Below are 16,991 nucleotides of genomic sequence, written 5' to 3' on the forward strand. Positions count from 1 at the left end.
ACCATCTTTCAGGTCTACGGATCACTGGACGAACCGTCCTCGCAGCAGTCCATTTTAGGTGGGGTGCGAGGTGGGTTTTGGAGCGGCTCCAGGCCTTGCAGGGCCGCTCGCTGCAGCGCAGGGATCTCAGGCGGCCGGGCCTTGAGCTGGGCCCCCTTCCCGCGCCCTGCCGCGCCCCCAAGCGGGCGTGGCGGGCTTGCGCCCCACGGTTCGACATCGGAATTGGGTCCAAGCCCAGGGGCTGAACGTCACATCACCCATCCCCCACCGGAGCTTCGACTGCCGCGGCGCCGTCGAAGCGCCAACGTGGATCCAGGACGGACGGTTCGCTGACCTCGCCTTGGGGATCAGCCGAGCCGCGTTTGCATCTTTCGACGGGCATTGCGTGGCCATCGTCCGACCGCATTTTCTTGAGCATTCCCTCTCGATTCCAGTTCTTCTTCTGCCACAACAGTCTTTGCTCGCGCGGTTTCAGGCGTTCGACCCCTTCTCCGCGTCCAGCTTGATCACCGTCTCAGCTCACGGAATCCTCGAGCGCCATGGCCGCCGTCGACCCCGTGACAAGGAAGCGAGTTCTTCGTGTGATTGTTACGTCTCTTCTCTTGGATCTGGTATGCGTCGCGACCGACTGTTCATTGATTGGAGCCTCTCTGCTGACTGGAGGTAGATCTCATTCACTTTCATCCTCCCGCTGTTCCCCAAGCTGCTCGAGTTCTACCGCGACCGCGATGCCCCCTCGCTCCTCGACGACGGCCCGCCGACGCTGCTGCAGCATGTACTCACCGGCTTGAACAAATACAAGGCTGCATTCTCGCGGCCGATAGACTCCCGATATGATATTGTCCTGCTGGGAGGAGCTACTGGCTCCCTGTTCTCGTACGTCCCCACAAGGTGCAAATCTGTCATGCTCGACAGGCAATGCTGACCACGGTCTCTATAGCTTGCTTCAGGCCGTTGCGTCCCCGGTGATTGGCCGTCTCTCCGACCGCTATGGCCGCCGCAAGGCCCTTCTCACTTCGATGTGCGGCAACATTCTGTCCGTGCTCCTTTGGGTTGCCGCAGTCGACTTTCGCACCTTCATCGCAAGCCGAGTAGTCGGCGGTCTTTCCGAAGGCAATGTACAGCTTACGACGGCCATGGCCAGCGATATATCAGATGAGGCCACGCGCGGCCAGACCATGGCCATCATTGGCGCGTGCTTCTCCATCGCGTTCACCTTTGGTCCCGGACTCGGTGCTTGGCTCAGCACGATTTCGATTGTCTCAGCAAACCCCTTTGCCACTGCGGCAGGGATTAGCCTGGTACTCATCGTGACAGAGACGGTTTACCTGTACCTGTGCTTGCCAGAAACCCTGCCTGCCTTGACCGGACAAGGGAGTAAGGGCGCGAACGGAAAGAACGAAAAGAAGGGCGCTGCTGTTCCCGTGGAAAGAACGAACTCGCCAGCATTGCTCTACGCTGTCCACTTCTTTTTCATCTTGTTCTTTTCTGGCATGGAAAGCTCACTGTCCTTCATGACGTACGAGCTATTCGGATTTACCTCCGGTCGTAACGGCAGGCTGCTTGGATACATTGGCTTCGTCGCTTCCATCTTGCAAGGCGGTGTCACGCGACGGTTGCCACCGTTGCTCTCCGTTCGCATCGGCGTCATTGCGTGCCTGGCGTCCTTCTTCTTGCTCGGACGAATCACGACCGTTCGCGGCCTGTATGCGGCTGCCACCTGCTTGGCTGTCACATCGGCCACTGTAGTCAGCAGCCTCAACGCCCTGACAAGCTTTGAGGCAAGAGAAGACGAGCGCGGTAGCAAGCTGGGCGTTTTGCGGAGCTGGGGACAGCTGGGCCGCGGATTAGGACCGATTCTGTTTACCAGCGTGTACTGGTGGGCCGGCCGGGAGGTTGCATACACGATGGGAGCCACCGGCGTTGCCGTTGTCGCAGCGACCGTGTTGATGGGATTGAAGACACCCAAGAGGGTCGCGAGCTCGAAGGCTACGAAGGCCCGGTAACGAGGTGATGAAGGGTTCGGCGTACGGATCGCAGTCTGCACTTCTGGATATTGGAAAACTCCATTACCGACGACCAACGAGACGATGGCCATGCACTTCTATTTCGCCTTGCCATCATTCACCATCCTGTCATCGTTGCAACGAGAGCATGTCGCAGTGTCTCGAACCTAACGGGAAGAGAAAGAGACAAAAAGGGAAAAAAAAGGACACCCGCACCCGGACTTGCACCGGGATCCTTGGCTTTCCCCTACCCAGGATAGGAGTCCAACGAGTTACTATTACTCTATGCGGGCTTGAAACTAGCGACTGCTCACCGACGAGATGCACTTTAACCACTCGACCAAAGTGCGAATAGACGGGAATCGCACGCTCCTGTTGGGGTGGAAGGGGAAGAGCTATTGTGTTATATGAAGTGGTGAACAGCTGCTGTGGTGCGCAGAGCGAACTTCGTTGCACCGGGTAGCTGCCTCCTGCGTTCACCCGCTCTCCATCGGGAGAGTGAGCCAGTCACCATCAAGCATACATAGGACGATATACGAAAAACAAACGGCTCAACCTGATTCAGAGATGCCGTTGTCACAGTCTCGGTCACCCGAATATGCTGAGCTGGAGGCATACTGACTGGGAAGGTGCTTCAGATCGACCTCCGATGTCCATGGTAGTGTGACGGCGAGCCTCGAGGACATTAGCGGGCATGTCTAGCTAGCTAGGCCTCCGTGTCATGCAATGGAGCAGTGGCAGGACACAGGCTGCACACTTCTTTTGCCAGGAGGCCTCGTAACGTAGAAACTGCATTCCAAGGATCGAGCATTGCAGCTCCTCAGATCAAGAACCACAAATGTTCATCCTGGATTCTTGATATTACATCACATGCAAAGATATGCGGATTCTACTTCAGGTCGAATCTCACACCAGAGAGTGTGGTAGTCCAGGCTACCATCTGCCCTGTCCTACCGCCGATACACCAATATCCTTAGCGAACGCGTTAGGCATGAAGACTGCTACTTGGCCAGGCGCAAGGGCTTCGTAGCTGGACATGGAACGGCCACCGTTGGACTCGACTTCACAGGCCAGCCGCCACTAGCGACTCCACGATCAGAGTCGCCACATTGGGAAAGCTGCGCATGGTGCCGGCGCTTGCGTTGCCACGCAACACGGAGCCCGTTGGCGGGATGAAGCGCCGAAGAGATCGGTCTGGACAAGGGTGCGCGGGCGCACCCCACTGTGGCTGAGAACTGGTCGCCTCAAGTCCCTGCGGCCAAAAAGAGTTTTGGCGCAACAGAATTTGCGCAGGCGGAAGGCGGTCAGAGGCGGGCATGATTCGATGGAGGGGCAACAGACAGGCCAGCTTGCCCGCCAGAGTGACAAGCGACCCCATCTGGCCGCGCCATTTTACGACGTGGTGTTTGGGAGAAAATCTTTGGGCGTCCGGATGCCTCAAGGCCTCGGGCGTCATGATGGAGGAGAAGCCAGGCGGCGACAGGCCCCGGGCGACGGGCCCGCCGTGATCTCGCAGACACGCCCGTTGTATTGAAGATGCGGGCGGTGGCGAGGGACTCGCAGTGGGGCATGACGTTGGGGAGGGGCAGAGAGCGCAGGGGAAGGCATCACCGCTGCGCAACCGCGGGGTTCGTCGCAACGACGGCGAGGCGGCGAGACGCCAGCCAAGGCCAGAGCTGCAACGGCACAAGCAAAACCCACAGCCCGACGAACAAAGGCCGCGCGGGACTCTCTCTGCACTGTGGCGGGATGGCTGCATGCTCCTTGAAACTCTGGCGCTTGACTCACACCGTGTCCGGCCATGCCGCACGAGCACATGTGAGGTGCTTTGGGCTGACAGGTTGGGCAGACAAGCGGGCTGCTGCTTGGCCACTGGGCCGCGCCGGCACTGCGCCAGCACCTCAGGTAGGTCTGTCTGTTCCTCGCGCGCCAGGGAAATTTTGGGTCGCAGTGAATTTTTTTTTTCTCTCGCTCGCTCTTGGGGTGTTGCGCACCGCCCCCCACTTTGTATCTGCTAACAGATTGCATGTACCGGCAGAGCTGTGGCGGATGTGGTCGAGCAGGACAGAGGGCGATGGAGCCAAGAGATCGAACCAGCCTTGCCACGCTTTGCTTTGCTCCGGGTTCACAGTCCAGGGTTCTTCGTACGGCGCAGCAGCGAAATTGGATGCTCTGCACAAGTCTTGACAAACGAGGCTCGTATGCTGCCGGCATGCCTACCTAGCTGTTGACTCTCGTCTGCGATCCCGTAGACGGATGTTGCGGCCTGACCTTTGCCTGGAAATCCAACAGCGGTTACTCACCGGCGAGCAGGGAGGGGCAGGCGTGTCCTCGCCTGACACCTCGATGACTACATACGCCGCTGAATGCCTGGCTCGCCCCCAACTCTGATTATCATACAAGACCTGAATACAGCAAACGCCGTACGTAGCAGGTTCTGCATAATGGTGACGGCCGTCGTGTGAGATGGACTCGGAGCCTCATGCCAGATATCGCCTCGTCTTGCAGAGCCGTCGCGGCGAGATTCACAGGACGAGGCTCTCAATACGAAACCCAATGGCCCTGGCTAATAAAGCAACCCTCCTGATTGGACGACAGGCACCAGACCTGACGCACAGCGGCTAAGGCGAGGAAAAATCTTGCGCGGGGCGAGGCCAGGAAAACTTCCGTCCTGTTAGGGCAAGCAGGTCAGAGTCTGCCCCTCTGGTTGCCCCGCGCGAGCAGGAGCGCCAGTCACTCCACCCCTCCTCCGCCCACCTTTTTAAATCTCCTCCTCCCACCACCGCTTTGCGAATTTTTCTCTCTTTCTGCTCCTCGTCTCGCATACCCGGTTCAAGCATCCGACCTGCGATTTTGTACGTTGGTCCCTTGCCTTGGCTCTCATCCATCAAGCATCATCGAGGAGAACTGCAACTAACTCGAGCGTTCGTCGCCAGACACTTTCGTCAAGCACACACTCGTCTAAACACACATCCAAACCGCCAAAATGGGGTACGTCGACATCTCGAGGGCTTCGGTGCCTCTCGATCGCTGCCTCCGGATCATCAATGCTGACTTCCATTCAGTAAGGACGACAAGACTCACATCAACGTGGTCGTTATCGTACGTTCTTCCACTTTCACTTTCCCTCAAAGATGTGTCTGCTAACTCGCTCTCCAGGGGTGCGTAAATCGATGCCATCGTCGTCGCCTGCGATCTCGTCATACTGACTCCGTGCAATAGCCACGTCGACTCCGGCAAGTCGACCACCGTGAGTCTTCCTCGCCCTGTTCAAGGCCCCGCCTGTCATCACTGGCGCGGGGTATTTCTGCGACATGAATGCTAACTACCTCTCAGACCGGTCACCTGATCTACCAGTGCGGTGGTATCGACAAGCGTACCATCGAGAAGTTCGAGAAGGTAAGATTCACTCGATTTTCCATTTTCCCTTGCAGCAAGCTGTTCTGCCGCTCGAGCGGTGCACAATGTGCTCTGATTGCGGCGATTACCCCTCCTTGCACAGTCAAAATTTTCTGTGACTTGTCGCCAGCTTTGTGTGGGGCTCATTACCCCGCCACGCTGCACAGGTGTCTCATTTGCCCCTCAACACCAAAAATTCGCACGGAGCACCAACAGCATGCTGACGCGTGAGATAACAGGAAGCCGCCGAGCTCGGCAAGGGTTCCTTCAAGTACGCGTGGGTCCTTGACAAGCTCAAGGCCGAGCGTGAGCGTGGTATCACCATCGACATTGCCCTCTGGAAGTTCGAGACTCCCAAGTACTATGTCACCGTCATTGGTACGTCGACTCGCGCGAGACTGGTCGCAATTTCCACGTCGCTAACGTGCTTGAACAGACGCTCCCGGCCACCGTGACTTCATCAAGAACATGATCACTGGTACCTCCCAGGCTGACTGCGCTATCCTCATTATCGCTGCCGGCACTGGTGAGTTCGAGGCTGGTATCTCCAAGGATGGCCAGACCCGTGAGCACGCTCTGCTCGCCTACACCCTCGGTGTTAAGCAGCTCATCGTCGCTATCAACAAGATGGACACCACCAAGTGGTCTGAGGCCCGTTTCCAGGAGATCATCAAGGAGACCTCCAACTTCATCAAGAAGGTCGGCTACAACCCCAAGACCGTCGCTTTCGTCCCCATCTCTGGTTTCCACGGCGACAACATGCTTTCCCCCTCCACCAACTGCCCCTGGTACAAGGGCTGGGAGAAGGAGACCAAGGCTGGCAAGTCCACCGGCAAGACCCTCCTTGAGGCCATCGACTCCATCGAGCCCCCCAAGCGCCCCAGCGACAAGCCCCTCCGCCTTCCCCTTCAGGATGTGTACAAGATCGGCGGTATCGGCACAGTCCCTGTCGGCCGTATCGAGACTGGTGTCATCAAGCCCGGCATGGTCGTGACCTTCGCTCCTTCCAACGTCACCACCGAAGTCAAGTCCGTTGAGATGCACCACGAGCAGCTCTCCGAGGGTGTCCCCGGTGACAACGTCGGCTTCAACGTCAAGAACGTCTCCGTCAAGGAGATCCGTCGTGGCAACGTCGCCGGTGACTCCAAGAACGACCCCCCTCTGGGTGCCGCTTCTTTCGATGCCCAGGTCATCGTCCTCAACCACCCCGGCCAGGTCGGTGCTGGCTACGCCCCCGTCCTCGACTGCCACACCGCCCACATTGCCTGCAAGTTCGCCGAGATCAAGGAGAAGATCGACCGCCGTACCGGCAAGTCTGTCGAGTCCGCCCCCAAGTTCATCAAGTCTGGCGACTCTGCCATCGTCAAGATGATTCCCTCCAAGCCCATGTGCGTTGAGGCTTTCACCGACTACCCTCCTCTGGGCCGCTTCGCCGTCCGTGACATGCGCCAGACCGTCGCCGTCGGTGTCATCAAGTCCGTCGAGAAGGCCGCCGCTGGCTCTGGCAAGGTCACCAAGTCCGCTGCCAAGGCCACCAAGAAATAAGCGGTTTCCGCTTGTGACTTGGGCGCGCCGTGCTTGGGATCAAAAGTCTTGGGTTCGGGGCGTTGTGTACTCACTTCTACGACGAAATGATCTATCTTTGCTGTGGATGAGCACTCGGCTTTGGTCTCGGGGCACATAATGAGAGGCTGGGATTTGGGTTTTTCTGCGTCAGGACTTCTCATGATGTGCTTTATCAGAAAAATTAGAGTCTAGAAGTGATTCCTGCACCTCGCTTGTTCCTGTTCCTTCGCGTTCCGCCCGTGATGTCCCATCGCCCCCAGTCGCATTGGGCACGACGTAAAATATTTGGCTCCAGGATGTGTACATTCGAATTGAGTAGTGTACATGCTTTAGTGGTTGTTAAAAAGTACAGTCGGGACCCTGTAACTCGCCTCTGCGTCTTTCGAGTTCAGGTTTCTAACTGCCCCGTCGGTTCCGATCAATATCGCCCACTGTCGACTGGTCCTCAGTTCTTGATTCCGAATTCCCACTTCCCGTCTGCTCCTCCGATGACGCAACGGTCTCATGGCCACCAGGTACTTCCTCGCTGTCTTGGACGATAGGCTGCTCATCCACGAGCTCCTCTTGGTCAAACGACTCGTCCAGCATGTCCCAGCTAAACTGCTCGTCCGAGCGCTCCTGCATGAGCATGTAGCCCTCATCCCACGAGAAGTGCTTCCCCAGTGCGACCTCTTCTGCGAGCTGCAGGAAGGTCTTTACATGCTCGGACGGAGGATCACGCGCAGTGCTCTGGGCAGGAGGGCCTGCGAGAAGAGAGAGTTCCTGTCGCTGGCCGCCGTGCTGGCCGGCCTCAATGCTGTTGTAGCGGAGGGTGTGGCCTCGCCACTCCAAGTCGACGATTTGGTGGATCTCGAGGCCCATGAAGAGATATGGGATGTCTGAAGCCGGATGTTGTTCCTGGTCTGTCTTCCCGCTACTGTTGGTGAGCCATCCGCTGGGTACAGAAAATGTGGCGCGACTCGGTGTTCGGAGCCTGCCGGCGAGGAGGTTGAAGTCGGACACCGCGAGGAAGGCCTTGAGGGATTCTTGCTGCGTGTCGAGTGGGAATAGTTGTTGCTGGACGAGGCGCACGTCGACGTTCTCGTCTGGCAGCATGATATCATTGACTTGGAGCGGGACGACACCTTCTAAGCTGGAGTCAGGCGGGAATGCGAATGCCGAGAGGTCGGTATCGGGGTTCACGGGGAGGGTAAGGCGAATGCGTGGTAGGGTATCGCCCTGCGTCTGGTTGCTCGCCAGTTCGGGTGCGAAGTTGAGAATGATGGCGGTGGACTGAGAGACGGGCTTGTCTGCGTCGGCGGTGATGCTGGTTAGAGCTGCCGGGTGTGGAACCACGGGCGAGAGGATGCGCCTGCTTTTGCTCATCCGGGACGACTTGATGCTGTGTTCCGTGTGAAGAACATGTCCGAATGTGGCTGTGAGACGAGTCGTCGCCTCCCTGCCCTGGAGTTTTGACGCAGCGTTTGACACCGAGACTTGTTCCGCGAAGGCAAGCGACTCTCGGTCGACGGGGGCCTCCTTACCGACGGGGCTGACGTACCGCGCCCACTGTCGCAGCTTATCTCTCCAAGACATGGTCCTCATCTCTCGGTGGTGTTCTACAAAGGCGCCTTTGCCGGGACCAGAGGATTTTAAAGACGTGATGATTTGGGCTTGGTTGAGCTGAGCAGTGGGTTGTCGTCGCGGTAGTAATCGGGAGACGATGTCCGCCGGATCTTCTGTCTCTGTACCTGTCGATGGCTCCCCTTCTGCCAAGGAAGCTGTGTGGCCTTGGCTGTCCTCAGCAAGCCATGACACGGATATTTCCTAAAGACTGGTCAGCATGCCGCTGAGCTACAATGAGCGCGAAGGCACCGCCACACACCTGGTTTCCCGAGTCGTACTGGGCTGTTGTGCTTGTGATCCTTCCAAGCTCGCGAAGAACGGGTTCGGCAAGGTTTTCTTCCTCGACATGGCGCACAGGAACAACCTTTGTCTTTATAGACTTGACAACATCGTTTATCCGTTCGAGTATAAGAGGAATCGTGGACTTGCGGGCATATATTCCCAGCCGGCAGTCGCTGTGGCTCGTCGATATCCTCTCGTTGCTGGCCTTGTCCAGCAGACCGGCGCTGAGTGTCTCGAGTACAGCGCTTGAGGAGCCTACCAAGTCATTAGGACGGCATCGCAGGATGTTTGTCAAGATACGTACGGGTGATGAGCTGGAACACGTGCGGCTTCAGCCAAAGGAGACTTCGCCCCAAGCCTTCGACTTGCTCTTGGACGTCCAGCCCCCACTTTGCGGTCAGGATCAGGACCGCATGCTGTTGCTTTGGCTTGAGCACGCCCCAGTCATTGGGCTGCGCCGCCTGCCACGGAGCCTGCTTGACGGCCCAGGTATAGGAGGGCCCTTGGTGGTGCTGCAAGTCCTTGTCCCAGTTGCCCTTATTGAAGTAGCCGACCAGCTGCTCCCTGGTAAAGCCGTCCACGAGCGCGCCCAACAGCTTATCGAAATCCCGTCTCGGGAGGACTTTTGTATCGACTGGCCGAAGCTCGTCAATGTTGCGGTACACCTCGTCCGAAAAGTCGTATTCGGGGCCCTGCTCCGTGGGCAGCACGTCCTCCCACCGTAGTGGTGTTCCGGTGATGGCCGTGGCCTCTTCGAGGACTGGTACGTGCTTCTTTGATCTCGTCATTCTATTGGGATTCTTGAGGATGAGCGCCTCAACCGGTTTCCCGAGCGCGTCGACGCCGAGATTCTGGTGGTTGAGGAGGTCGTGACGAAATGCTCGTGACCGGTCAATGCGCGGTCGGCCGGTCGATTGGCGCTCGGGGTTTGGTGCCCCTTCAGCGTCATGTATGTTTTCCTCTTCGACAACTTCGGGGAGCTCTGGGATTTCCGAACTGGACGGACCGGGCGCATTACCTTCCTCTTGCGGAGGAAACTCCCACGGCGCCGGCTTGTCGTCGTCTTTGGATCGCCTCGCTCTCCTCCTTCCGCTGGGACCCTTGCCGATACCATCTGCACTGCCATGAGAGACCGAGCCCGATATCAACGCCTCGATGCGCTCCTTGTCCGCCGGGTTCGAGTCGGATGCAAACGTTCGTGATCGATTATGGCCGGCGGCGCCGTTGTGTAGTCGAGGAGTCGCATGGCGTCGCGCCAACGCAAGGCGGCATGACAGGCAGACGCGCGGCAGAGTGGCCGCCCTCGACAACATGGAGTGTGAGCGATCGAATGGCCAAGGCGAGCTCGAATGCGGAAAGTGAGGTGTTGCGCAAGCTTGGTGTCGACAATTTGCAGAGCTCTGGAAGGTTTGCGCCCCGATAAGCGATAAGCGATACAGAGTAAGGGTACTGTAGGTACTCAACCCGCGCAACGACTGCGACTGTCGCGTTCTACGCGCTCACCAAGCAAATTTTGCTGCCAAAATTCGTCCCACGGCTGTACAATTCTCAGCTACTCCGTTGTGCATGTGGCAGGTCGAAGGTGAAGGTGAGTGCATGTTAGTTGGTATCCCAGCTTGTCTGCGACCTGGCATGCTGGCTGTGTTAGTTGATGGTGGGACCAAAGACGGGACACTAGCTGCAACGCGCTCAGTGGTGTTGAACGCCCTCCAGTGGATGCAGCTAGGTCTGACCCCGTATCTGGTGCGCTGGTGCACTAATGCGCCCTGAATTAGGTACTTTGACGTCAACGCGTCTTCCAGCGCCTGTCGCGCGTTTCTTCAATTAATCCCCCGCCGTCCATCGAGCCAACTTTCCTTCGGACCGGCAAGTCAGCAACGCGACTCGCGACAAGCAGATCACCTCTTCTGTAATACCAGCTCAGACACATAATGCCTCCCAGACAAAGACGGCGGCGCCCGGTAAGCTTGGACTGCGCGGCTCCCCAATGGTCACGGGGGACACTGACGCCTGTGCAGGCCGACGAGGAGGAGTCAGATGAGGATTCGCGTCCAAGACAGCGGCGGAATCGTGACCTGTCCGATGATAACCCCGAAGACGACTCCGACGAGCCCATGGATGCGGACGGTGACCGAAGTCAAAACGCAGACAATCAGCTGGCTAAGAAGCTGATCCGATATGCCATTTCTTGCGAGTACTCACGGACGGCCATACGACGAGACGGGATCAAGGAGAGAGGTGCGCCATTCTCGTCCCGGACCACTTCGTGTCACTGGCTAAATGGATGACAGTTCTCGGCAACCAGGGGCGTGCGTTCAAACGGATCTTTGCATTGGCACAGAAGCAGCTGAGAAGTATCTGGGGCATGGAGCTCCGTGAGCTCCCCGTCCGAGAAAAGATGTCTTTGCAAGAAAAGCGGCAAGGTGATTTCTCTCTACCATGACCCGTCCAAGTCCAAGCTAACGTCTCGCCAGCGATGAAGTCAAATTCGCAGCCGAAAACGGGTTCCGGCGCCTACATCCTCTGCTCAACACTTCCTGACGCCTATCGCAGCGCAGCCATCCTGAAGCCGTCCAAGACCCCCAGTCCGGACGAAGAGTCCACATATGCAGCATTCTACACTCTAGTCGTGGCCCTGATATGGCTGAACGCAGGCGAGCTTAGTGAGCAGAAGCTGAAGCGATATCTGCTGCGGCTGAATGCGGACCAAAACGTCTCAAACGAGAAGACTGAAGATACACTGAAGAAGATGGAACGACACGGGTACGTGGTGAAGAAGGTGGAGAGGCCGCCCATAGGTCAAGACGGTGACCATACCATAACGTGGCACGTCGGTCCACGTGCCAAGGAAGAGGTCGGACTTGACGGCGTCATGGGCATGGTGCGCGAGGTCTACGGCGAGTGGGACCCAGACCTGGAGAAGAAGATGCGGTCGAGTCTTGGCCTCAAGGCCAGAGCGGCAGCGGCGGCAGAAGCCGCGGACGAAGAGGCAGCCGAGAGTGCTGGCAATGACTGATTCTCGAGAAAGCAGCTGCCAAATCAAGCGTATAATGATTCTACATCCCGTGTAAGACTAGGCCCCGATGCCATCTATGTATAACCAAAATCCATACCATGTTGGGTATCTTCCGTAACGCCATCTAGAAACAATTTGAAGGAGTCGCAGTTGTAATAGGTCCGCGCCTAATTTTGGTTCTCGGGGAGAGGTTCCTCGCCGTCTCGTGATGGCGGCGGCCCGCAAGGTTGGACCATTTGCTGCAATTCTTGTTAGCAAACATGTATAAAAATATTGCACGAAACCGCCATAAGGGAACATACGCGGATCATCTTCGCGCGGACTTTCGCAATGGGCTCGTTCTCAGCGACGGCGACGTAGGAGAGCAGCGGGCGGTGGCCGACGACAGACGAGTACGTGTCGCGTTGGATGTTGGTCCGCCACTCCCAGCTCGTAGTGTCTGGGTGACCCGTGCCGAGGAACTTGGCTTGCAGGCGCTCGAGCTCCTGTTGGTTTCGAAGCTTGTCGGCCTGGATGGTGTCAGCGGCGAGGTTATCGGCGCGAACGTTTCGAGCTGCTTACCATGGTTGCGCTGGACGAAACGACGAGCGAGTGTTAAGGAGCCTGGAGCCGTCGAGAGTATTTCCGTAGAGGACTAGATTAGGCCCGACGTTTTTCGCTGCTGGTTTCGCGAAGGAGGAGCGTGATTTGCGTGGTTCAGTGGATATTTGGAAGCTGGAGTCTGGAGCTGTAGAGACTTCCGCCTGTATGCGAGTAGCTTGGCGAGCCGGTTGAACATCGGCTAACGGCTGGCGCGGTTCACCTCACTCAACTTCAGCGCCAATCAACTCTCTCACGTCTTGATGGACTTTAGTTCACATCGACAACGGCACCAAAATCGAGCGATCATTAGTTTTTCCTGTTTCATAAGGCGGGCGCGGCTTCCGCGAATTTATTCCTTACGATAGAGCGCAGGCGTCCCTGGAAAGAGTAGATCTAGGCGCCGTCCCACCCAGCCACGCTCTACGGCTCACCTCGCGAGAGCCAGACACGACCGTCATCTCATTGCCCTTCAAAGACTGGCAGCCTCGGCATTGGCGGCGTCAGCAGCCGCCTGAAGTTGTCGAAAATGGCTTCGCCCTCTGTGCATGCCATGCCAGAGCACTGGACGGAACTTAGTGCCGCCAAGAGGCAACGGCAACTCTGCGCCAGCGATGTCGAAGCCATCAAGACCTCGTGCAGCAGCGACTGCGGGAAGAAACACATTGCAGAGTGTTCGAGCTGTTACGGCAAAGTACTGGATAGGATGCGCCAGCGATACACGGAGAGCACGGACCGCGAATGGTTCACTCAACGAAGGGCATTTCTGCAGGAATTGGAGGGCATGTTCCAGGACGCCCGGGACCACACCAAGAGCCTGAAGCTCATCGAGGCGCGGATAGAGTCTGAGAAGGAGGCGTGGTACCGCTGGGTTCTGCGAAAGTATCCTGAATTCATCGCGGCCTCAGAGCGCGGCGCGAATCAGGATGAGCTTCGAGCCATGCTGGACGACCCGGACCGGTCTCGCGATGAGCTCGTGACCATGATGCTGGAAGGAGTTGGCAAACCTCAGGGCTGGCCCTCGAGCGTGGAGACCTTTGCCGACAAGGTTGATGCTGCTAAAAGCGACCCGGCTGAGTTGAAGAAGCTGTACGTGGCGGAATTCTTCATCACCCAACCGTCCGGCGCGGTGCTCGACAATGCGCAAAAGTATCTGGAGGAATACCAGGGCAGCGATGGCCTCACGTTGGAGGCGATGGTCGACAAGATTGTTTCCGACATCAGGGAGAGCAGAAGCTCGCAACCCCAGCGAGAAAACCATCAATCACGACTCGCCGAGCTGCGGCGGGCCAAGACGGCGTTTGAGCAGAACAAGATGCAGATTAAGAGTCAGCTCTCGGGCAACAACGCGTCCGCTGCGAGCGAGAAGCTGCACAACCTGCCTCCATGTCTCGTCTGCAAGGGCGAAGTGGACCCGAACAATGTGCTGTCGTGCTCAGTGTGCCAGGCAGTTGCACAGATGGGCGGCGCCAAGAAGATGGCAGTATACTGCTCCGAGGAATGCTTCCACAAGGGTCATGTGAGTACCGGCTCATCGTTTCGATGCTACGAACTACGAATAATCGGCTGACAGAAACTGCAGGGAGATCACGTTGAAGCGGAGCATGACTGCGAGGCGGGCGAGAAATGCGTGCAGATGCGAGACGAGGACGTCGAGATGGATGATGGCAGCTTCCGGAGCGTGTCGTGCAAGGAGTGCCTGGACGAGCGGCGCATAACGCTGTACTGCTCGGACCGCTGCGCTGCGGAGAACGTTGCGGGGCACCGACAGCTCGTCCACGGCGTCAAGACGGCGGCCGGGGAGGGCGAGACCCTTGCGCTGGTGACGCCGACGCAGGAGGCGGTGGAGGCTGCGCTGCAGAGAGAAAACCCGGAACTCAAGATGACGCCAGTCTAGGGGCGTTGGCGTCGCGTGCTCGTGGACTTTTGAGAAGGCAGCGTGTAGAAGACTAGCCGGAGATGTAATATACCCACGATGTAATGCCAGACGCATGGTCTTGGTTGCCTCTGTCGTGGTATCGCAACCGACTGATTTACATGGCCAACGGTCGGTGTGACGCCGCCGCCGGCGGTGCCCCGCTTTAGACCTCGCAACATCCGACCGTCGCCGGAACTTACGGCTGGTCTCTGCTCCCGCAACTACACCCCGGTCGCGGCCGCGTCCCCGGCGCGCAGATTATTCGCAGGCTCGGTTCCCGTGCCCCGACTAATCGCCAAATGCATTTCCAAACCTTCTGCCGCCGCCCTTGCCTGGCCGTCCTGCGCTGAACCCCAGCGATCTGATCATCTAACTGGTTGGCAAAATAAATCGGGAGCGCTCCTCTCACTGCTAGCTCCGGGACGATGGACGCCACCGCCGAGGACCTGACAACAAGCGGTGCCGCCCGGAAGAGGATCTCGACCGCGTGCGAGGCCTGTCGGGCAACCAAGATCAGGTGCCAGCCCAGTGAGCAGCCCGGCGTTTGTCAAAAGTATGCCCATCGCCTCCGAACCCCGCTTGTGAACCGAGTTGCGTGCTTACTTGAGTCGGGTAGATGTCTTGCGTCAAAGAGGGAGTGCGTCTCTCGCACCGGCCCCAGGACACGTCGTTCACGCAAAGCGAAGTTGTAAGCACAGCCTCTCCCAGTCTACCCATCACAATTACTCACCTGAACCAGGGCGGAAGAAAGCAGTAGCTCCCGGCCTCTGCCCCCGCCGCAGCAAGGCCCTGGCCCGTCGAGCACATTCAGCATCGACTTTGCGGTACCCGCCAAGCCAGAAGTCGACGACAATTTCGATACGCTGCGGGAGTCGCACGCGCAGTTCATCGAGAAGCTGTTCCCGGAGGATGACGACGCCGTCTCCATGTCGGACCTGACGACGACGTCGTTTGGAGGCGGTCTTCAGACACCGCCCAGCTCGTCGGCGCACTCGCACTCGATCCAGGACTTTCAGGGCAAGCCTTCGTTCAACCTGGCGTCCGCCGAATCTCTCCTCAAGTCATTCCGGTCAATGCTGCAGTTCTTTCCCTGCATCCTGCTGCCTCCGGATGCCACCGTTTCTCACCTCGCGGCGACGCGGCCCTTTGTCCTGCTGGCCATATTGGCTGCTGCGTCAGGCTCGCGGACCCTCCAGGGGCACAGCCTATATGATGACGAGTTTCGAAAGGTGCTGGGTCTGAAGTTTGTGGCTGGTGGGGAGAGGAGCCTGGAGCTCCTCCAAGGCATTCTGATCTACTGTGGATGGTAGGTCCAGCTGACTGTTCCTCGCCTATACTGTTTTCACTGATATTGATGCTGGCAGGTACCCGTTCCACTTGCGACCGAAAAATAAGCAAGCTATCCAGTATATTCGCATGGCCACCGACTTGATTCAGGACTTGGAGCTCGATCAAGAGTTTGAGACGAGCACCGATCCCATGGCGCCCGAGGTTACCGAGCAACAACTCGATGGCATCCGAGCGTACATGGCATCCATCTATATGGTCTCTACGTGAGTAGGCCGTACGATCACTTTGAGGTTAGTTCATTAACACGTGTTTCCAGCTTCGTCGTCACGTGGAAAAATAGAAAGGGGATGAGCGTGTCGTTCAGTTCCTGGACCAACACATGCAGCGAGATTCTCGACCGCAATGCTCAGGTCGAGGGCGACAATGTGCTAGCCAGCCTGTACCGTCTCTCTGGCATACTCTACGAAGCTGCCGAGGCTATCCACGAGCGCAAGGGGCAGAGCGAACAGCACGGCAGGCTGCTGCTCGCGGGCCTGGAGCTCCAGTTTCGAGAGCTTCAGAGCATGACGTCGCCGTCCATCGCGGCCTCAGGTACGTCGGCCTTTAACACACCGTTCCCAGCATACTAACTCTCGCTTCAGTTCCTATAAAATTGCAAACCATGTTCAACAGCATCTACCTTGATGGCGGAGCGATTCTCAAACTGCCACAGGGGACGTACTCCGCGTCGTCATGTAGCGGGCCACTTCCACCGACGGCCAGCAAGCTGCGGGACGCTACGTGCAAGCTGAAGCTCTTCCTGGACCACGTCAGTAACTTGGAGGAGCCTACCTTCCTGGCCTTTACCCTCAACGACTGGACGCGCCTCATCCTCGCCATCATCCTCGCCCTACGCCTCTCCTTCCCAGTCTCGCAGTGTCCCGAGTTCGACACAGCCTGGGCCCGCTCACAGCTCCAGTTTGGCGACTTTCTTGCACGCATGTGCCGCGAGGAGGACCTCACGCCCGCGTCCAAGAAGGTCGACGTGCTGTCCGCCAGCCGGGTCGTCATGCGCGTCGTCAGGGACAAGTACGAGAGGCGCGTGCGGGCGGCGCTCGAGGGAGCGGCCTTGCCGGGCAAGGGCCCCGGGTGTCCGATGCTGGACGGGAGCTTGGAGCAGTACTTTCCGATATGGGATGCTGGGTTCGCGCCGATGGGGACGCCGCACGGGCATGCGCCAGATGGGTCCGGTGGGACGGCGGCTCAGCCCGTCTTTCACGATCTATGGGCGACAATGACGATGGGGTGGGCCAGCGGCGAAGGCATGTTTGGAGATGCGGACTGACATGCC

The 16,991-nt window shown here is 58.1% G+C and overlaps 7 protein-coding genes and 1 non-coding gene across 8 annotated transcripts; 5 read left to right on the forward strand and 3 right to left on the reverse strand.

Moving 5' to 3' along the window:
- Nucleotides 1–539: 539 nt before the first annotated feature.
- On the forward strand, nt 540–2,006 carry PLICBS_001397 (uncharacterized protein; the record flags this gene model as incomplete). Its single annotated transcript, XM_018317539.2, has 3 exons — nt 540–611; nt 668–876; nt 941–2,006. The coding sequence occupies 3 exons, from the start codon at nt 540–542 to the stop codon at nt 2,004–2,006; spliced, it is 1,347 nt and encodes a 448-aa protein (XP_018183064.2).
- A 207-nt stretch (nt 2,007–2,213) lies between these two features.
- On the reverse strand, nt 2,214–2,299 carry PLICBS_001398. The gene has a single exon. It is a non-coding gene; the product is annotated as a tRNA-Arg (tRNA).
- A 2,693-nt stretch (nt 2,300–4,992) lies between these two features.
- Nucleotides 4,993–6,950, forward strand: PLICBS_001399 (translation elongation factor EF-1 alpha; the record flags this gene model as incomplete). The annotated part of the gene is made up of 6 exons (XM_018317538.1): nt 4,993–5,108; nt 5,166–5,171; nt 5,229–5,256; nt 5,343–5,405; nt 5,645–5,783; nt 5,842–6,950. The coding sequence occupies 6 exons, from the start codon at nt 4,993–4,995 to the stop codon at nt 6,948–6,950; spliced, it is 1,461 nt and encodes a 486-aa protein (XP_018183063.1).
- Nucleotides 6,951–7,367: 417 nt separating this feature from the next.
- PLICBS_001400 (uncharacterized protein) lies at nt 7,368–10,171 on the reverse strand (the record flags this gene model as incomplete). Its single annotated transcript, XM_018317537.2, has 3 exons — nt 7,368–8,777; nt 8,836–9,113; nt 9,163–10,171. The coding sequence occupies 3 exons, from the start codon at nt 10,169–10,171 to the stop codon at nt 7,368–7,370; spliced, it is 2,697 nt and encodes an 898-aa protein (XP_018183062.2).
- Nucleotides 10,172–10,789: 618 nt separating this feature from the next.
- PLICBS_001401 (uncharacterized protein) lies at nt 10,790–11,874 on the forward strand (the record flags this gene model as incomplete). Its single annotated transcript, XM_018317536.2, has 4 exons — nt 10,790–10,819; nt 10,877–11,096; nt 11,150–11,281; nt 11,333–11,874. The coding sequence occupies 4 exons, from the start codon at nt 10,790–10,792 to the stop codon at nt 11,872–11,874; spliced, it is 924 nt and encodes a 307-aa protein (XP_018183061.2).
- A 167-nt stretch (nt 11,875–12,041) lies between these two features.
- Nucleotides 12,042–12,438, reverse strand: PLICBS_001402 (uncharacterized protein; the record flags this gene model as incomplete). Its single annotated transcript, XM_018317535.2, has 3 exons — nt 12,042–12,113; nt 12,177–12,383; nt 12,436–12,438. The coding sequence occupies 3 exons, from the start codon at nt 12,436–12,438 to the stop codon at nt 12,042–12,044; spliced, it is 282 nt and encodes a 93-aa protein (XP_018183060.2).
- Nucleotides 12,439–13,006: 568 nt separating this feature from the next.
- PLICBS_001403 (uncharacterized protein) lies at nt 13,007–14,350 on the forward strand (the record flags this gene model as incomplete). The annotated part of the gene is made up of 2 exons (XM_018317534.2): nt 13,007–13,972; nt 14,036–14,350. The coding sequence occupies 2 exons, from the start codon at nt 13,007–13,009 to the stop codon at nt 14,348–14,350; spliced, it is 1,281 nt and encodes a 426-aa protein (XP_018183059.2).
- A 446-nt stretch (nt 14,351–14,796) lies between these two features.
- Nucleotides 14,797–16,985, forward strand: PLICBS_001404 (uncharacterized protein; the record flags this gene model as incomplete). Its single annotated transcript, XM_018317533.2, has 5 exons — nt 14,797–14,924; nt 15,111–15,677; nt 15,736–15,924; nt 15,978–16,252; nt 16,303–16,985. 5 exons carry the CDS (start codon nt 14,797–14,799, stop codon nt 16,983–16,985), a joined length of 1,842 nt encoding a protein of 613 aa, XP_018183058.2.
- Between the last annotated feature and the right edge of the window lie 6 nt (nt 16,986–16,991).

The sequence above is a fragment of the Purpureocillium lilacinum genome (assembly GCF_023168085.1).
Source record: "Purpureocillium lilacinum CBS 284.36 DNA, scaffold_1, whole genome shotgun sequence".
In the NCBI taxonomy this organism is placed as follows: Eukaryota; Fungi; Ascomycota; class Sordariomycetes; order Hypocreales; family Ophiocordycipitaceae; genus Purpureocillium; species Purpureocillium lilacinum.